This window comes from Syngnathus leptorhynchus, chromosome 10 (assembly GCF_054491065.1).
Source record: "Syngnathus leptorhynchus isolate UIUO chromosome 10, UIUO_Slep, whole genome shotgun sequence".
NCBI classification, from domain to species: Eukaryota; Metazoa; Chordata; class Actinopteri; order Syngnathiformes; family Syngnathidae; genus Syngnathus; species Syngnathus leptorhynchus.
Window position 1 is genome coordinate 8,868,173 of NC_141204.1, and position 20,008 is coordinate 8,888,180.

Consider the following 20,008-nt stretch of genomic DNA (forward strand, 5'->3'; position numbering starts at 1 on the left):
TTGATACGTCATTTCTAGTGGGCTTGGGAAGTCCTGCAAAGCCTATTTCAAGTCAGTCCAACTATATTACTGGCGAAGAATGTAACAATTGCTGCAAATTATTTATTATTTTTTATCTGTGTTTAAATAAAATATGATGAATCACACAATGTTAACAATATGTTTACTGCAGTGCACATGATTGTCAAACGGAAATCCACTTGGCAATGCTCACAAAGGTTTTCCATTGGTAACTCACTATAAAGTAATTAATAGATCTTTGATAGGTCCCACATGCCCATGGTCAAATTAAACTGGCACTGACAAGTGGAATTTTACCATTTAGTAATCACAATTTATCTAAAACAATGACTACGACATAAATGTTAAATGCAAACGATGAGTCGTTGTTAGACCTACCACGACTAGAATTTCCTGCCCAAATGATTTGTCGTGAAATGTGCACATTTTGAGCGGATGCTGCACTATTCTCCGTGCACAGTTGAAACAAAACCGCTAGATGGCACTGTTGCAGTGAGTATACGTTCGTGTCGCTCATCTGTCACATTACATACAACTAGTACGTATACCAAAGTAGTGGTTCACAAACTTATCTTGGTTTAGCATATTGGGTTTGTTTTATTCATATTGAGAGACATGATAAAATGATCTACCCACCGTGGACAATGATTGATTCCAAACGTATTTATTGTCAATGCGGTGCAAAAAAAAAAAAAAAAAGGTGTGCAAGTACAGTTATATACTCCATAAAAAATAGTGTCGCTATCGTTGTCATGCTGTTTCAGTCGATCAAAATATTCAGTTATTGCTATATTGGAGCGCTTATTTGAGTCAAGTGACCCAGCGCGTGGACGGTGTTGTGATAATCACTTCCTTAGCAACGCATAGCAAGACCCGGAAGTACTTTATGACGTTTTGGCTAACCGACTAATGTGACAAATGACAGGGAAGTATGCACGAGTTGCAGGGTTGAGTAGTTCTGTTGCGATTATACGTATGCATGTTATATGACATTGCTAACTGGTGTTCTGCTCTTGGAGGACGAGCATAAGTTGTAAGTTGACGTTGATTTGTGTTCTGTATGTTGTTAGCTCGCCATCGCGATAAGCTTCCATAGTAAGTTATTTTGGCTGTGATGCGCCATCGTAAATCCGATTGGGAATTATTCTTATGACCAAATGATCAAGCGTCATGCACTTGACTTTGAAAGTGAGCCACGTCGCTGATGCAAAATTGCATTGGTAGTTTTAAAACTAGAGAACCTGCACAGTTTAGTTATATAAATAATGCAAGAATCGGATGAAAAAAATATTACATGCAATAATAATTTATTAGAACAGTCTATTTTATTATCGATGTATCAGTAGGTTTATTGACCACATTTTATTGGAGTTGGGCTTATTTGTATTCCTTTTTGCCTTGACAGGTAGGTATACCTTCAAAAATGTTTCCCTCACACGATGATGGGCCACGATAGGCGTGTCAAGTTGTGCAGGGGTTATGGAAAGTCTACAAAACTCTGCTGAAGAGCAACAATGCATCTTTTACAAAGATAATCCATGGCCCAACAAACAGGAAACAACTAACTACAAACCAAGTGTCGGTGGATTTGTTTTAGTGCATGCAGGTAAGTTGCATGAACTCCATTCACGTTTTGGCAAAAGTAATTGAAATATTAGATTGGGTGGTTTATGCTGCTCTTTCAAGGGAGACAAAATTGAGTTGAATCTTTAAAGCTCTTCAGTCGTTCTGTTAATAGGTAAATGTTTTTTTCATTAATGGTTATATCATTGCTGCCATGTCTTTTCAGGTGCAGGTTACCATTCGGAATCCAAGGCCAAGGAGTACAAGCATGTATGCAAAAGAGCTTGCCAACAAGTAAGTGTTGGGTTTTTTTCTGACAAAATGCTTGAATCCTTACTTATCACAATTTCCTGCACAGAAAATTGTACATAAATACCACAATTTCCTGCACAGAAAATTGTACTTAAACACCTATCTCCATCATCACGTTCCACTTTTGTTGACCTTGTCCCTTAATTTCTCATTGAAAAATACATGCATGATGTTTAATGACACACTTTAGCACAATCAGCAGTCTACCAATTGGTGGTGATAAAAAATTGTAGGATTGTACCGCTCTGTTTTTAACATATTTATTATTCTGTGGTTTTAACTGTCCTATCATTTTTCAGGCTGTGGACCAGCTCAAAGCAGGAGCACTTGCAGTTGAAGCCGTGGCTGCAGCATTGGTTGAGCTTGAGGTTGCTTTTTTTTATAATTTAGATCTGATTATTTCAATTGACTAACAATTTAATACTAAATGAACACTCCATAAATGAAAATACCATCCATATAACTGCTAAATTCAAGGTGGCATGTGTTTTTTTTTTTTTAGAATAGCCTATGTGTTAATTAATTTGCCATGCTTGTGCGTATTGCCTCTTGCATGATGTAAGGGATCATTTTCCTCAAGGGAAGGATTGGGGGTGGGGGAAATCTCAATGCTCTCAGCAGCTCCAAGAAGGTACACTTACCTAATTGCTTTTCCATAAGTGCTTCATTTCAAGTTGGTTACAGAAGACTCAAAAAGGTATTCACTCCAACCATGGCATAATATGCATATTAATAAATGAAGGAGAAATGTATTGAAAAAAACAATACTTCAAGGAAACCAGAGGAAAAATCCTCATATTTTGTGCTCTTTTTTTATTCTGTGAAGAACGTCATAAACTAAGAGCAAGCCAAAGTGGCCGCTGATCCTTGAGATTACTTTGCTAAGCCATTGTCAATGCATCCTGGCCAAATATAATTTGCTCTGTGTGCTCCCAGGACTCTCCTTTTACTAATGCAGGTATGGGCTCCAACATAAATTTGTCAGGGCAAATAGAGTGTGACGCCAGTATCATGGATGGAAAGTCACTGCATTACGGAGCTGTGGGTGCTATTAGTGGTACGTTTCTACACTCTCTATTACTCATTTTGGGTATATGGGTTATATTCATTGTTGTCATATGGGGAGAGAGATACATTTTTATAAAATCATTGACTTGATTGTCCTTCTATAACACAGACTCGTACCGTAACTTCCTTTCAGGCATTAAGAACCCCGTCTTAGTTGCGAATCGACTGTTGAATGAAGCGCAGAAAGGCAAGCTTTCAGCCGGCAGAATACCCCCCTGGTAATTATCATCATTTTCAGTTACTTTTTCAGTTTTCTGACTACATTTTATTTGTACTTGATCAGTATCAACAATTTCTTCACCAGCTTTTTAGTGGGACGAGGAGCACACGACTGGGCTGTTAGCCATGGTGTCCCAGCCTGCCCCGCAGAGAAAATGGCCACTAGTGAGTATTTATCCACTGCTTCCGAAGCGATATCCTTGTAAGAGCTGAAAGTTAGCATAAATTCCATACAGGTAAATATGGATGTGTAGTTGGAGATAAATCCAATTATTGTATTTTTTTTTTTACATCATATATAGAATTCAGTTTATCTGCATACAAGCGGAACAAAAGAAAGATGGAGCTGGCTGAGAAAATGGACCCAGGACATAATCAAACAAAGAAAAGGCGACAATCAAGTAGAAATGTGAGTTTTGTTACTTTATTTATTTTGTCGATATAAGTGAGCAAAATGGCCCCTTCACATAACGTACAGTTGCTGCAATACTCATGACATCCCAGTAAAGAATATGACAAATAATGTTTTAAGGTGGCTCGCACATCCCCCTCCAAAAAATCAATCATACATACTGACAAACCACCACCACCACGTTTAATGTCAACTTTGAGGAAGGGAAGAAATTTATTGATGCAATAAGTGAGGTGTGTTCTCCAATATAAGATCTCACGTTGCCTCACAAAGGAAATGGATTTAGCAGACTGTACATAGACCTCTCCAGAAAAATGATTCTAGAGTAGACAGTGATTAGTGCATTTTATTGCACTGAGCACCAGAACTGGAGACTGATATGGTGAGTTGAAGAGAAATTTTGCTTCCAACCCGCAAGTGGTGCTACCCACTCGCAGAAGAGCGCGGGAGAGTGAGTGTCTTAAGTTTAATATTAATTGTTTGAAATACTCAATACCAATTGTGAACTTCTATTGCCAGATGTTGCCTAATAGTACCTCTTTCTAACATGCATGGTTCTCCGTTGAGTTCTGTTAGAGCGACCATCGATATTATATTACTGACATCTGGTCGATAGAGAGGAACAGTTTAGTTGTTGACTTAGCTGTCTTTGAGTAATCTATAATGAAATGATTGATTTAGATTTGTCATGTTAACGCATGAGTTACGATTGTGGAATTAACCGCAGATTTCAAAGCTCTCTGCGGAAATCAAAGCAGTCCGCGGAAATACTGGCGAGGTGCAGAATATTCTGAGTTTACTATTATGCCATGAAAAGACAAGCTGTGCTCGCTTGTTAACCTCTGCTTCGAATGGCCCATCTGTCAGTTTAAAAAAAAGAAAAAGACAATTTCAGTTTCTGGTTGGGTTTAGAAGTGCATCACATGCTGTTCTAATGGCTTGATTTGCATCCTCATGGACTCAAGTCATAAGAAATGAAATTTGAAGAGCATGAAAAAGTGATTCATACAATCCTTGCCAAATTCATTATGTAATCTATCTGACACAGTACTTGTGCATTTTGCAAAATAGCAGCCTCTCCAAATTCTTCCTTTATACATACTAGTCTAAGTATCTGCATGGACTAATTGTACTTCCTGTTAAGTTTCACAAGAACAGGCTCCATGTGACCTTACCATCTGTTAAAGGTGGATCAACTTTCATATTGATGCACTTTGCAATTTTCAAACCCTTCGCCTCCATTAATCTTTTTTTTTTTTTGTGGTGTAGGAAAATGGTTCAGAGTGCCTTGATACCGTCGGGGCCATTGTGGTTGACATGCAAGGCAATGTAGCTGCAGCGGTTTCCAGTGGAGGTCTGGCCATGAAACATCCAGGCAGGGTTGGCCAGGTAAGAGAGGTTGCAGGTGTTTATATGTATGCTTTTTACGATTGTTATTGTTGTTGCAATGAGAACCCCCCCCCCATCAGTGACAATAAACTCAGATATGTCGGAGCCAATTGATATCAAAAGAGCAAAATAGTACATGGTGTTCCCAAATAATTGACATCCTTTCAAATATGCATACTGAGAAACTACATGTCCCAGGCAAGTGAAATTAATTACACTTTACTGAATAGAAAAATAAAAGCTACATCAAAATGTCAGTAGCATATTCAATTTTGTGTAGGTTTTATTGCAATTTCTTTTTAATGTTCAAATCTGCTTCTCAGTTGATCTATTTATATTGAAATGTCTTCAAAAATGCTGGCAATGTTTGATTTTGTTCAAGTATATTGTATCACAGATCCCTTTTCATGCTTTCAACCTAAATGACACGCAACTATTTTTATTTTATACCCTTTGTTTTTCTGAAGATTTTGCAGGTGTGAAACATTGACTTGCAGAAAAGTGTGAGATATCAACAGTTCTTTTTTTTCTCAGGCTGCTCATTATGGATGTGGCTGTTGGGCTGAAAATGCATGCAACATGAACTCTTACTCTACAGCAGTGAGTACCTCAGGTATAACACTTGTCTGCACCTCCTCAGCTATCACATTTAACGTTCACCACAAGACCTACATTTTTTTTTGTGTCAATATGAATCAGAACCAGATATTATTTTTGAGCCTGTTATTTAGCCCCCGATGAGTCAAACTTTAAAAGGTTTGATAATTCTTTCCGATGACCTCTGACCATTCTTAGAGAGTCATTTTCATCAGTCACTTCCTCTGATGATTGAGTCATCGTTTTGCGGCACGTTGTTAGTCATCTGTGGGCCAGGTGCCTTGCAAGACACTTTGAATTTACTGTGACATTCAACAAGGGTCACCTGCTACAGATAAAAATGCTGTATAGCCACTGCATTGTAGCACAATGCAGATTTCTTTTTGAGATTTTTTGTACAATTATAGATTCTCTATTTCTGTCTCCCTAAACGTATTCTTATCGATATGTACTCGTTGTCACTTTGGCCCTTGCCATTTCATTCACCACTGTGCTGTGAATGCCAAGGTTTCGGACAACTGAAGTAAGTAATGGATGAATAATGTATTTATTCATCCATATAGAAATGTCTAAAATCACCCACACCAGACCCCTCGTTTTATATGTAAACTTTCTAACCGACACTGAATTTAGATGAAATGAGAGAGTGCAATATTTTGTTTCTGTTCATGTACTACCAAAGCTGATGAAATGTAGATTCACTATGATGCACTACTGTGTTTCTACTACATCCTCTCTTTCCCTGTAATGTTGCCCAGTCTCTGATGTTGGCTAAACATCTTTATGGGGATGTTAAGGGGATGGAGAGTAGAATGTGTGTTCCAGTACATCACCTGTTTTTAATTTCCCTGCATGAAAGCCAGCTCCATCAAAAGAACTAGAAAAACAATAGTTTTCATGCTGACATAGGAGGCGTTTGATCCTCACCCTTCGTCGTTCACTTGGTCCCTCATCGCCTTCCCCCTATTGTATTTTGATTTGTAATGTGTCGCAAGTACTTTGTTGTGGACCTTAAAAGAACAGCTTGTCACTGTTTACTCTTGCTGCTGCTGCCGGCTGTCACAGTCTCCTCATGAATTCGCCTGCATTTTATTCTGATGGTGCGAGAGATCTAGTTTAACTGTGTTCGTGTTGCCCTGATTACTCTTTGAGCGCTTAATAGGACGCGCAGTATAAAAGACCAAGTGCCTGGCCAATCTGACATTCTGCTCTCATTAGAAAAGAATACACTTTGCACTGCTTCAGGAATCTGTTCTCCACAGTTGCAGAACTGCATTTACCGTATTTTCTGCACTATAAGGTGCACTGGATTATAAGGCGCCCCTTCATTGAATTGTTTTACTTTAAAAATTATTTCATACATAGGGTGCAGCGCATTAAAAGGTGCATAGAATAGGAGCTACTGCATCAAACTGGGGTTGACTAGGGTTGTAATATGCATCCACTAGATGGTGCTGTGTAAAAGGGAATGTCAACCCAGTCAATGAGGTAAAGTGCAACTACCTTTCCATATGAAAGTGATACGGTTTGGCTTCTTACTTGGTCCAGCAACCCCACTCATTTTTTATGGTCATACGATCTGATTTGTTGCCAGGATTAAAAATGGTCATGTTTGAGTTAACCTAGAGACAATTGTATTCATGTTCAAATTCAATGTTATCCCAGATAAACCACACAAAAAACACCTGATATATTTTGTCTTAAAAGCTTTAGATTTTAATTCCAAACACATACGCCAGTGGCCCCGTGCCTTTTATAGATCCTTTGCTTAAAGTATTTGCACTCTTGTTTCTGTTTCATTCCTTGGACACGATACCATAGCTGCATTCAACAAGAGCGAACAGCTTTAAAACAATTCGGTGCTTTGGCAAGAATAACATGTTCACACTCATGTATCCCACAGATTTGTTTTCTTGGAATTTAAGAATAGGGAAATATACAATGTGTTAGACTTTATAGATAAAGTTGTTAGTGTTACATTTGGCAGGCGGTCGCTCATGCTCACCAACATCTGTTTCATTTTGACCCCCTACTGTCAACCAATGGTGCCATAATAAGAATAACAATAAGAATATTTTTTCCGTTTTGTTTACCCTACATTATTTTTTGCCACATAAACATACAACGTACCATTAATTTCTATTTAAAGAGATCTACGAATCGTCCTGAGACCAAATGTGTAAGTGTTTCCATAGGCTGCCAGTTAGAATGCAGTTAACAAAAGACTCCTTGCTGAAGTAATGCAAGGTAAGTTGTTTGAATATACTCACTTGGGCCTTGGTATCTCCCGCAGGCTGTGGAGAGCATCTGATTCGCACCATGCTGGCACGGGAATGCTCCACTGCCATGCAGTCGGAAGACGCCCATCAGGCATTGCTGGAAGCTATGCAAAACAAGTTCATCAGTGAGTTTCACATTTGTAGTTTTAATTAACATTTCCCACCAACTCGACTGTATATGCAGTCAGACGAGTGAGTTTGTGATAAAACAATGATTTCCAAACAGAATTAACAGGCAGATGTAACAAACAGATGTTGGGTAGCCCCCATCAGGAAGACCAGAATCAAAAGAAAAGTCTTGTGATTCACTTTGTTTTCTTTTAAATGTTTGATCTTGTCCCCCAAAAGTCCCACATATCATGTTTGATGGTCAAACATCATTTTGAAGATGTTTCCATTGAATGTTTTGGAAGATTTGCTTTATTCTCAGAAGTGTTCCATTATAAAACATTTGGCTTCAGCCGGTGACCATGAGTCTGTACCACTTAAGTCTGATACACTTGTATGAAACCAATTGAAGTAAATGCATTTGCTCCAAAAACAATGTGCCATAAATCCTGCTCTCACTTCAGTAATGTTTTCTATAATGTAAAGGCCTCTTACAGTTTAAAGTAGAAAGGGTTTTCATGGCATACCTCCCAAAGACATGATCAAATAACGTACACATCCAACTATTTATGGCAATTGATGGCTAAACATTGTTAAACGTGAAGACAGTACGTATACCGTAGTGTACTTTGCTGAAATGCTTTGAAGAGGCGTAAGCCTTTCAAGTTGTCCAATAAATATACTTCAATTATGGGTAAATTTGTATTTAACCTGTAGGCAAGTGTTTGACATTTTCTTATATGTTCTGCAAATGAATTTATCATAACAAAACATTTGCATTCATTAATTTTATTTCATTATCATTATTATTGTAGGTTTACTTGGTCTGTTATTTATTTAATGTCACATGATAAGAAAACTCTGCCACTAAAATATATCACTCTTTTCACATTAAGGCTCACCCTTTCTGGCCAGCGAAGATCGAGTTTTGGGTGGCGTAATCGTCTTGCGGTGCTGCAAATGTGTGGAACCTCAGCCGTCGACAAATGTTAAGGGTAGTCTAGGTGAGACTTGGGGTATTTCATTGCTGGTCACACTTGGATTCAGTGCCTCAGCTAGGGTCACACAAAAAAATGTGGCTGCAAATCTTTCAAAATCTATCCTCGGACAATTAGATTGAAGGGAGAGGTGGGTTGGGTTGGGTTAGTGGGGTGTGGTCGCGGAGGCCCGTGTGTCTGTGTGAGTACGAGGGGGGTTCTTCACCCTGGCTTTCCTGGCGGGTGGTCCGTTTCAACTTGCACAATCAGTCTCTGGTTTCACACCCTTCATCTCAGATCTCATGAAGACCTCCCACTATGGAATTAAATGCTAATCTTCAGACAAGCAGGCCTTCTGAATATGCCTGAGTTTGTGGCTGATTGCGGTGGTAGATCTGATTTCTCTACCTATATTTATAATTATAATATAATTATTTCGGCACCCCTGTTCTTTATGGTAAAAATGCTATATTGTATAATTTTTTTTTCATTTGTTTCTCTATTTTTGCACAGTGGAGTTTCTTTGGAGCCATACCACAGAAAGCATGTGTGTAGGCTACATGTCCGCCCAAGATAGCAAAGCAAAGGTGAGCTCTATTGCACTGCCACAAGCTAATTTCATCTATTCGGTTTCAATCAAATGTGTTGACTCTAGTTCCTCTTCATTCAAACTTTGCCATTGACATTAGTTTGTCATTCAATTGATCTGGACTAGAGCAGTGTTTCCCAATCTGTACTGGGCCATGGGAACTGCAGCACAAAAAAAACAATCACAAAAAGTTCATACACAGGTCAATTCTTGTGCCTGGAAGAGCATTGAATTGTTGTGTCGCTGCAGCTAATAAGTAGGAGCCTCCCATGTCACATTTTGATAAATGTCCATTTTGTCTTTTCAACAAATGTATACTATTGGTCAGGCATCACGTGTGTATGTGTCGATTTGACAAATTATTGACCAATCTAAAGTGTTGAAAACATGCTGTCTTTGACAATGTAAAGTTAATGGTTAAACAAACTCCTGTTAATGGATTTTCTGAAAAGTGATGATTTTGCAGGTAGGTGGATTCCACTTGATGCCAGCAATGTGATTAATAAACGAACAAAGATAGATCATTTCGAGGAAATAAAGTTATTTTCAGACCAGTCAAGTAAATAGGATAATTTCCTGCAGCTCACCCAGTAATCTCTATCAACAAGTAATTTATGTATGTGTGTAAACTCATTGTAATTCTGGGACATGGGGCAGTATAAAACGGTGTTGCAATTAGCCATGGAAGATATGAAAGCATGCAGAGTAACCATAGAAACAAAATACAAATTTAACATCAAGCATCAGTGAGTCCTCGCAGAAATTTGGCAGCTGATCGATCCCAGTTTCCAGATGTGCTGTCCAAGTTACTTTATCGTAGCACAAAGAAGCATGCGAGACCGAGTCGCAAAAATGAAACAGAGCAGCAGAAGAAAGACAGATCATGGTTCTTTCTTTTGAATTGGTTCAATGATTTGACGTATAATGCCGTCAGCTTGCTGCTAAAATCCATAATTTGGATGGATCTCGTCAGAAATGGACTCTGGGCTTGCCAAAAGCATATACAGGGCTTCCAATGGCAGCAGGTGGTTGGGACTGAAGATTAATGTCTGGAAATATTTGCCTACAAAAGGGAGCAGCCTGTTGCGCTGCAAGCATGTGAAGGAAGATGAAGGTAAAGTTTCTTGTTTGGATTTTGGGCGACATCTCTCCCAATGAATGATAGGCATGTGTGACACTTTGTCAGTGTCTGGTCAGCGCACGCACATGCAGTCAAGGCCAACTTGAACCATTTCTACTCCTCTGCCGCATGTTTGTTTGATTAAGTCATCTCGGTTCCTTCATTGTTGTCCTCATTGTTTCTTTTAATTAAAATGACATCAGTGTTTCGGTCACATTTTTAAGAAAGACAGTCAAAGGTTGAATGTAGTTCTTGAACAAGAGCGTTTTAATACAGTGGCTTCATGGCTTTGAGGACTGATCACATTGATTTGTTTGGCCCATGAATCTCTCTCTCTGAATGAGGAGAGGCCACTGTTTTTCAAGGTTGGCTCAGATTTCAAAGCATTGGTGCTATGTCCTGCTGAGAGCACTGTTCCACCCCTCCTGACTTTACTCATGTCTTGTGGTATATCTGTCTTGGTACACTGCCTCCCCATGGAAAAAATATCATGTTGTGTATTTAGTAGAAGAAATTAGAACTTAATTTCTCTGGTTATTTGCAGAATGTAAGAATGCAAGGTTTGCTATAGTTCACTGTGTCTATTTACAGCAATGACTTAAGCAAGCTCATGCGTTGCTTCCACAGCAAACGTTGCAGTGTTACTTTAGAGACGGATCAAGCGGCGTGTTGAAGGGGTGAGGCAACAAACCTTACATGGTGCATCTGTTCCTTTTACCTTCTGCGTGCCAAAGCAGCTGGCTGTCCAGTACTCGAAGCCAACATTGTGGGTGCAAAACAAAACTCGAGCCTTTGCTTCTCTGTTGGGCCTCAAAACGCTGCCAACACATTCTCCACCAAATGAATGCCCAAGTGAAGGGCATCTGTTTTCTCTCCAGTCTGTTTAGGTCGCAGAAAAAAGGCATCGATTAAAAGCTTTTGTTGCATATATAAGTGCGGTCGCTATACTTTTTTAATGCGTGACTAGACCACTTTTGACCAATCTGTCCCAAATATGCAGCTGAAGTGATTTATTACTGGGTTTCAGTTGTTTTGCTAGTCAGTGGGGTTGACACACAATCACATTGTGACGCACTCATCCATGTCACATCACTTCAATCTTGTCGATTATATCAAGTCGTTGTATTTCTTTTATGCAAGATGGCACTTTTGAGTTTCTAAATTGTGGAACGAAAGATTCCATTTATTATACGACACATCCATATCAATGCTCATCCCCAAAATATCTTGTGCCCTGGCACGCTTTGCATTCAAATTAGACAAAATGACCTTAGAATTTCATTTTTTGGTGTGCCAAAGTGAAGTATAAATGGTATGCAGCGTGAGATCCTTTCAATATTGTCACATTAGCCTAAAATGTTTGCATGATTACTCCGGACTAGATAGAATAGAATAGAATAGAATAGAATGTCTACATTATCATTGTACAACAGGTAGACAACGAAAATGGGAGACGTAAGAGCCTTATTCATGAGCGACATCGACAGGCTCCGACACTGCTGAAACTTGTTTCCTCACATGACTTATCATGACTGTGCAGATGAAAGAGAAATGTAAAATATGTTGCCCCCCTACCTAGGCGCTGTTGCCTCTTCCTGGACATCATTACCACTATAAAGCTTTTGCTGTGCAAACTAAGGCCAGAGATAATCCTATTGCATGCATTGCAAGTCCCTTTGATTTTTTTTCTTTTTTTTTTAACGTGACAAGTGTCTTTCATTCTTGAACATTTTGTTTTTGTTATCCATTTAGTCTTGGTAATAAATAGCACATGACTTAAAGAATGTGAAAGCCACAACAAAACAGTGACATAGGCAGTGTGCTAAAAGTGACTTGGCGTTCTCTCTGGAGTCAGTATGTGGCTTGTCTTGCCTCGCACTCATAAGTTGTTTGTTACTCGCAAATTCAGATCGATCAACTATGTCTTTGATGTGATGTTTTGACCCGGCTTTTGTCTTGTCATATGGCCGCTTCACTGGGTGTCAACTTGACACCAAGCACACTGCTGGTTTGTAAATCCTCGTTTTCCCGTTTACTTATGCATAGCGATCTTGTAATTGGACTTTTCTTCAAGCCCACCAAAGGTCATTATCATGGAATAAGCATGCATTCCATTGGCCATGACGCAACATTTCAATGTGTGTTTTACTCCACAGTGGGTTATAGTAGTCAGTACAGCATAGCGTGACCAAATAGATTTGTAATGGACATGCGCATCCATCGCATTAGTTGTTTACACATGCCATGGCTACAGTATGGTTATTTACTGACTATAAATAGGCACCCATCCTCCCTGAACCACAAGCAGAATTTTGGGATGAGCAACATACTGTCAGGGTTGTGGTGTGCTTGCTCACTTGTCTGGATTTTTTTGCCTGCCCGCTCATTATGGTCATTGTCAGGTTGCCACCAAAGTGAAAGTCTCAAAAGGCCATTGACGGCTTACATGTTGGCGTGTTGTTAATGTTTATCACGCATGGCTCCTACCCAGTAAATCGGTTTTAAATAGTATATGTTTCGATTTCTATTCAATTTATTCGGAGTTGCGACGACTTCAAAAGGCTCGTCTGACATGAAAGCACCTTAAGTTGATTATGACTCAGCTTTGAACCTTCACTTGAAACAGATTTAAAATGGCTGTTCTCAAAACCCATCCACAAAAGATGAAGGGAATAAGATGAATACAGAAGGTTGTATTGGAGGCATAATAACCCCCCGAGAGTGTTGCCATGTGTGTATGTAGCCTTGTCTGGGTGATGTTCCAGTGTATGACAGTTGCCCCCAGGATGTCAGGGGCCATAGTCTAGGACTTGACTCAAAGAATGTTATAGAGATGGATGGTCCTGCAACTGGAGATGTGATGTCAGGCCAATTCAGTGGCCTGTTGATTCTCTCATTGTTTCAAATATTTTATTACACACTAACACCCACCCCCCCCCCCCCCCCAAACACCCCTCGCCTCCTCGTCCATGTCACTTAATAGTCAAAACAGACAAATGGAGATGAAACATCAAAAACATCAGCCAACGTCAAAGTGTGTTTATCAAACCAAAGTTGATTGGAGTCTGGACCGATGTGCAGCAGCTGTCTATAGACCGCAAGACATCAAACACTGTGCATTCTGTCACTTTGACAGTGTGATGCTCTAAATGTTCACAGTGGTCTCATTTGATCAACAAACTGACCTGCAAGTAATTAATTCTCCAGCTTTGCCACTTTAGCTTTTCATATCATTCTCTGATGTGAAGATGTACTTTTACAGTGGACCAGCTGTCATCCAGCTGCAGTCACTATGATGACTAGCATATTTCCCCATCACTTCATGAATTTGACTTGCTGTCCCTTCTTGACCGAATGAGCAATATAATAAATGGATGGACAGACAGGTGGACGGACCTTGGTTGCCTTTACCAAAATTTTAACTTCCTTCTTTGCAGTGCCATCACTACCATGTTTGATTGTTAGTAGCATTTTTGTATTTGATGTCAAGTCGTGTGTCCATCTAATGTTGTCATCTTCTGCACTCCTTCCAGACACACATATCCAGATTACCACCTGGCACAGTTCCTGGTCAATCGCTGGCCATCGAAGGAGGTGTTTGTCGCCTGATGAACACGGTAGATTGAGTCCCATTCGCCTTCCTTGTTGACTTCTCAAGCAATATTATACTCGCAAGGTATTATGATGGATGATTCTGGAAATGAAAAGCTTGAGTATGGTCTGTGCACTTGCAGGACTTCCATATGCACTTGGGGTTATACTTGATGCACTATTGCCTTGATGTGCCACGTATTGATTTATTCCTTTTTATGGTAGATAAGCTACGATTATAAGGTCAACAGGGTGGATGTTATTTTGTATTACTTCATCAATGAAACTATTTTTGAGGGATTTCAATTCAAATTCTAAGATAGACATCAAGCACAATAGATGAAATATGCACATTGGAGAATTCCTCCCACGTAAAATAACTTGTTGTAAATGGCGTCTTTATATCTGACAGGAAAAATTGTGATCTTATGACTCCGATAAACATATTTAGCATCTGTTTTCTCACACGCGTACATCATTAAGCCCATGTTGTACAATAAAAATCACATGTATCGTCGTTAATGAGACACTTTCAGCCTTTATAACTACAATATAGTTTATGAAAAATTGAATGCATAGAACTGCATGCGCTTCACCAAGAGGTCAAAGCTACATATATGCACTACCAGAGCTATGCGAATAATGTAGCACTCAGGTAGCTACTCAGTTAGAGCTACAAACAAGAACAACTGTTAGCAAACCATGAATAACACATATCTATATAGATGCTACATTAAAGGACATGTATTTTGTTTTTATGAAGGAGAGGGTTCATATATATACTACAATTTATGCATTTCAATGCGCATTCAAATGGTGCTAGAAAGTTTTACTTGAAAAAGTATAAATTGATCTTTCTGTTAAGATACTTTTCTCTATGAATAAATGTTCCAAGTCATAAGACAATATGACTAAGGCTTGTCACATGAAAATGTAGTGTACAACTATAAAATACAGAAAATTCTAATATGTGTGCAGCGTTCCACAGTGATTCAGAAGTAAATAAACTTTTATGTTACCATGTTAACTGTGTCCGTCTTGGGAAACTTCAGACAATTTGTGTTTCAATTCTGCCATGCTACTATTTGGAGAGCTTTTTTTTTTTTTACCATATGAGACAGTGTTTTATTCCTGTCAAAAATGTATAGTCTAGGAATAAATTGCATGCTGGTTGGGAAAGCAAACTCGACAGATGGTCGCCAGTATGCTGAACCTCATGGCACAAATATGTTGAGGAACTACTCTTTCACACATTCTTCTAGTTTGTTTTGTTTCATGGAGATTACTCATTACTGCTTATTACTCAATTTGAATGATATCCGCCACACACTTTCTAAGTTACTGAGGAAAAGTGTGAAATGGCTGCTGCTTCTCTACCTGGTCCTAATTTCCAGCCTACAAATTTTAAGGATTTATCGTGAAGTGTCGAAGCCAAAACATTTAAAACTTCAAAGGATATCAGATTGAAGATCCATGAGTTTGATGGGGTCAAAGTTCCAAACATATATTTTTGCCCTGTTTTTTACGGTTTTCAAGGAATTTTCAACCAGTACTCGATAACAGCTTTACAGGCAATACGTCAGTCTAGTTGCCAGCTTTGAATGTGCCAGTGATTTCAGAATGACTAAAAGTGCTTAACATTTGAGTAGTCACCGATACCAAGTACCACTTGGGAAAATCATTGTCTCACATTTGATAAAAATTTGACTTATTAATTATTGTTCAAAAACAAAAATTACAATATTTTCTTGAATGTGTTGTACGTTTCATTCAAATACAACACTTTTAAGACTAAGAAGTTGTCATTACTGACATTTTAACATCCAACTGTATGTTCTTAAAATAAATCTCGTGACACAAGGCATTTCAGCTACGTGGTGCCTCAGTCTGCACATTAGGGGGCACCATAAGGAGGTAAATGTACATTTCCCGCAGCACTGCATGACAACAACAAAAATGAATAAATGCCATTCAATTTAAAAAAATGGGATTATAAGGTAAAATACAAAACACAAACACAATATGAAAACCTAATTTACAAAATCAAGACACGTCCATGTTCAAAAAAAGCTTTGCTCTTGTAGGCAGCACACTAAATTGCGACCCAGGTTGTTTTTAGAGCATAATCTGCAATTGCCTAAAAGTGTCATCATCCATGTCCTTTGAGTATTTCCACAAGCACACAACTGAAAGTTTTAGGTCATCTTGGTGTTGTAGTTTTGAAGAATTTTAATAAGTGTTGCAGTATCCATACTGTATTGTCGACATACGATAATGGTACTGATACCTGTGTTGGTATCGGCATTGATGCATCCATGCTTTCAATAAAATGTTAATTATTATAATGTGTAATTGGATGAGATTTTGGCTGTAAATATATTTTTTTTATTTCACTTTCTGCATTCTACTATTAGGAGAATGATAACATTTACCTCATCCACTGGCACTTTGGTTCGAAAGTGTAAGAACTCTCACTCCTGTGAGATCACTGACATGCAAAATGTAGCTGACAGGTCAGAAGAAGTGTCAGAAATGTGTTTGTCTTTCCTCTCCAGCCTTCTGACCCTGGTTTGATCCTGCAAGTCCATCTAAGAGACGGTTGTTACCTTGCCCCTCACCCACACTTACACCAGTCACCATTAGCTTGATTATGGGCTATTACAGAGCGCCCACTTTTCATCAGTGCTAATCTGCGTTGCCGAGAGACCCTCAAGCAAATTCATCTTGGAAACCTTGCCCTTCAAGCATGAACTTTCACTGCCCTCAATCCCCTTTTGCTTTGAAAAGGGATCTTGGATCTTTAAAAAGTGGACAAAGTCCTGAGCCATTCAAGGTGTATCCAATGCCTGCTGCTCGGCAAGGCTCTCAAATGCAAAACAGACGGTGGAGCAAATAAAGATCAAAGGCAGCGGGCCAGGCTGCTGTCCTCACATGCCAAGCCCCACTGTCACAATGAATCACTCCCATTCGCCTTACGTGCTCACGCTGCTTCACCCCTGCCCAAAATCTCTCACCTCAGGGATGCCAACGTCCTTGTCACTGTCTCACATCAACACACATGGGCAACATTCATGTCGTACGGGCTGGCAAAATTGATCCTCAGGAAGAAGGCAGGTCTTAACAAAACCAGTGTCAAGTTATTACCTCAGCAAAGGGATCTGCTATGACAGGAGGAAAAAAAAAAAAACGGTGTGACATTGACTTGAAAAAGGTCTGTATGGTAGGCTAAAAGGTTTAAATTATTTAAAAGTATGTTGGATTTTAGATTTTTTTTGCTTAAGAAGGAATGCATTCGGATTCAAGTACAGTATATCTAAAAGTAATTGCCGTCTTTGCCGCACTATAAGGCGCACTTAAAAACTTAAAATTTACTCTTAACCCCACAGTGCACCTTATAATGCACCTGAGCGCCTGATATATGGATCAATTGATGAATTTGTTGCTCCATACTAGTTGTACACAGCGCTCTACCAAAATGTTTCAGTTCGTTTCAGTACAACTAGTAAATTACAAGGTCGCAAGACTTGAAATGTTTTGCTCTGCGAAATGTACGCTGTTTACACTATATAACGTGTTGGTTTCACTTCCTGAGATGAGTGCCAAAAATGTTTCCATTTTTTCTTGATATCCTAATTGTGGAGAATGTATATCTAGATTTTAGAGGCATGTTGCAATATCATCCAACATCCGGGTAAAAACATAGCCTGGCAAGCCAGACTCAATGGTGTACCACTATTGGTCTGTCTTGCCAGACTCGTAAAAACAAAAATGTTTTGACGATGTGAAAACAATCCACTTGTTCCTCCAGACCTGACAAAATTACTGAATGTCCTGTTACATGGATGTCCAGCCTATCGTTGGTCTTTCACAAACCTTTTAACGCAACGCAATTTCCGATGATGTAGCCCATAAATGACATGGGACAAAAGTTCTATCTTAATGCGACAACACCGGATGCAGAAGTGGTTTGGTGACCTTGCATTAAAAGCACAGACAACGCGATGCAATGATGATTCCTTCTGCCAGTTATTAATGAGAACCCACTACCTTATACAACAGACATAAACAAAATGACTTTGAATAAGCCACAAATTCGGGAAAGTCTCAGTAATGCAGTGTGGGTGTGCCTTAAGGCTCCAAAAACGCTGCCGTCATCTAAATGAACGGCCAAAACAACAAATTTGAGTCGAAAATGTACTTATGAAAATGGCGCGACGGAGCCAATCAAGAGAAAGACAGATCATGTCACTGTGCTCTTTCACACCACCATGGCCTGACCTGTTTATTCAGCTGTTCTCACCTTCTATCCAAGCAACTGGCCCCACCCATGTTGTGCTGCTCAGTCAGAATGGATACAGGAAGTTCCTGATCAGATATCCCAGATTGGAAGACAGACCTTTTCATTTATGGTGGAGTTTTTGTGGTCCAGATGCATCCACAAAAGAGCAAAGGGAGTGTGAGAGGATAAAAATGACACAGCTCCATAATTAGTTGCTTTCTGAGTCATACCCTAGTTTACAAGAACCCCAATGTTGAACTCAACCAGGCACAAAGAAAGCACTGGGACACTTGAAAGCTAGTTTCTAATTGCAAAATGAACTGTAGAAAATGTTGGCTTTGATTTTGTTTTCCCTTGCGTAAAATAAAGGGGAAAAAACAGAATGCTGGACATCTTTTGAGTCTCAACAGAAATAGAGGGCAAAATACTAACAATCATTTCTTGGTATTTTTAATGAGCCCTTTCAGATGCTTAACACTATACCACTAATATGGTGCTTTGAATCCTTTGAAATGTCGAGAGAAGTATCCTCAAAATAGTATCACAGAAATGAGCCTTCAATGACCCCACAACCCAGAGCAGCAAGTTTCCTCTCTGGTTTTTAACATAGCCTACTGATGTGTAGTTGTGAACCATGCCCTTTTCGTTGTTCGATGGTTCATTTAAATGATTGTTATTTTTTTTCCCCATGTCATTTGGGGTGAACTGGCGGGGTTTTGAAGTTATGTCAGAGTTATAGCCGTTCTTTGATATGAGTGGTGTCCGTCTGGAGAGGATTTACAGGGGCCCAAAGGGGCTGTCCAATAAAACAAATCATCATAAAAGTGTTTCGTAACATAACCAGTTTAACACAATATGTTAAAGTGAGTCCAATGGTTCTGTAGTGGAATCTTTTTTTTATTTCACCAAATAACATTTGAGATCCAATGCACAAATTGATGCCAGTGTGAGTGAGGGTTTTATTTAACAGTGTTTATTATTGTGGTCGTACTTTGGAGTGGTGTATGTAGAACGGCTACTAAAAATGTTTGAAAGAGTCGTTTAATATTTGCACGCTCTTGTGTATCGATTTGGGGTAACCGAAACTATTAAAATACACCTCAGCATAAGTGAAGTTAACTTACAATTTAACAACTATTACAAATTTTAACTTATTTGGCACTCTCACAATGTAAATCAAAGTGCATTATTCTAAAAAAGTATCTTTTGTATTGGATTGTACAGTTGCACCTAATATTGTGGCCAGTGAGTATATTTCTAAATAAAGACAAACATGTTAGCGCTTAATGGTCTGTGCAGCAGATGGCCTGCTATAGATAACAATCCAGGCAGTGTACTGTAATCTTAGCTTCAAACGGTCCGGTAACTGAGGAGGACAGGACACATAAAAAGAATACTTTTCAGGCTTTGAGTTCGATGATAATCCAAAAAGTTTGAAGCTCGTGAAAATGACATCTCAATTATAATTAGAAAAGATGCATTGC

General features: G+C 39.0%; 2 protein-coding genes across 3 annotated transcripts in view; one reads left to right on the forward strand and one right to left on the reverse strand.

Annotated features, from left to right (window-relative positions):
• macrod2 (mono-ADP ribosylhydrolase 2) overlaps nucleotides 1-415 on the reverse strand; it is a 272,730-nt gene extending 272,315 nt beyond the window's left edge. The window contains exon 1 of the mRNA XM_085922722.1: nucleotides 400-415. The gene's annotated coding sequence lies outside the window, so the exon portion shown is untranslated. The remainder of the gene's footprint in view (nucleotides 1-399) is intronic.
• A 476-nt stretch (nucleotides 416-891) lies between these two features.
• On the forward strand, nucleotides 892-16,496 carry tasp1 (taspase, threonine aspartase, 1). Of its 2 annotated transcripts, XM_085922732.1 has the most exons (14): nucleotides 895-1,054; nucleotides 1,427-1,627; nucleotides 1,811-1,878; nucleotides 2,196-2,264; nucleotides 2,833-2,953; nucleotides 3,098-3,182; nucleotides 3,269-3,348; nucleotides 3,486-3,592; nucleotides 4,865-4,984; nucleotides 5,519-5,597; nucleotides 7,875-7,985; nucleotides 8,865-8,972; nucleotides 9,459-9,532; nucleotides 14,188-16,491. In XM_085922732.1, the coding sequence occupies exons 2-14, from the start codon at nucleotides 1,501-1,503 to the stop codon at nucleotides 14,278-14,280; spliced, it is 1,242 nt and encodes a 413-aa protein (XP_085778858.1). In that variant the 5' UTR covers nucleotides 895-1,054; nucleotides 1,427-1,500; the 3' UTR covers nucleotides 14,281-16,491. The 2 variants fall into 2 exon arrangements, with proteins under 2 accessions (XP_085778859.1, XP_085778858.1); XM_085922733.1 differs by lacking the exon at nucleotides 8,865-8,972 and having other exon boundaries at nucleotides 892-1,054; nucleotides 14,188-16,496.
• The last annotated feature ends 3,512 nt before the right edge of the window (nucleotides 16,497-20,008 follow it).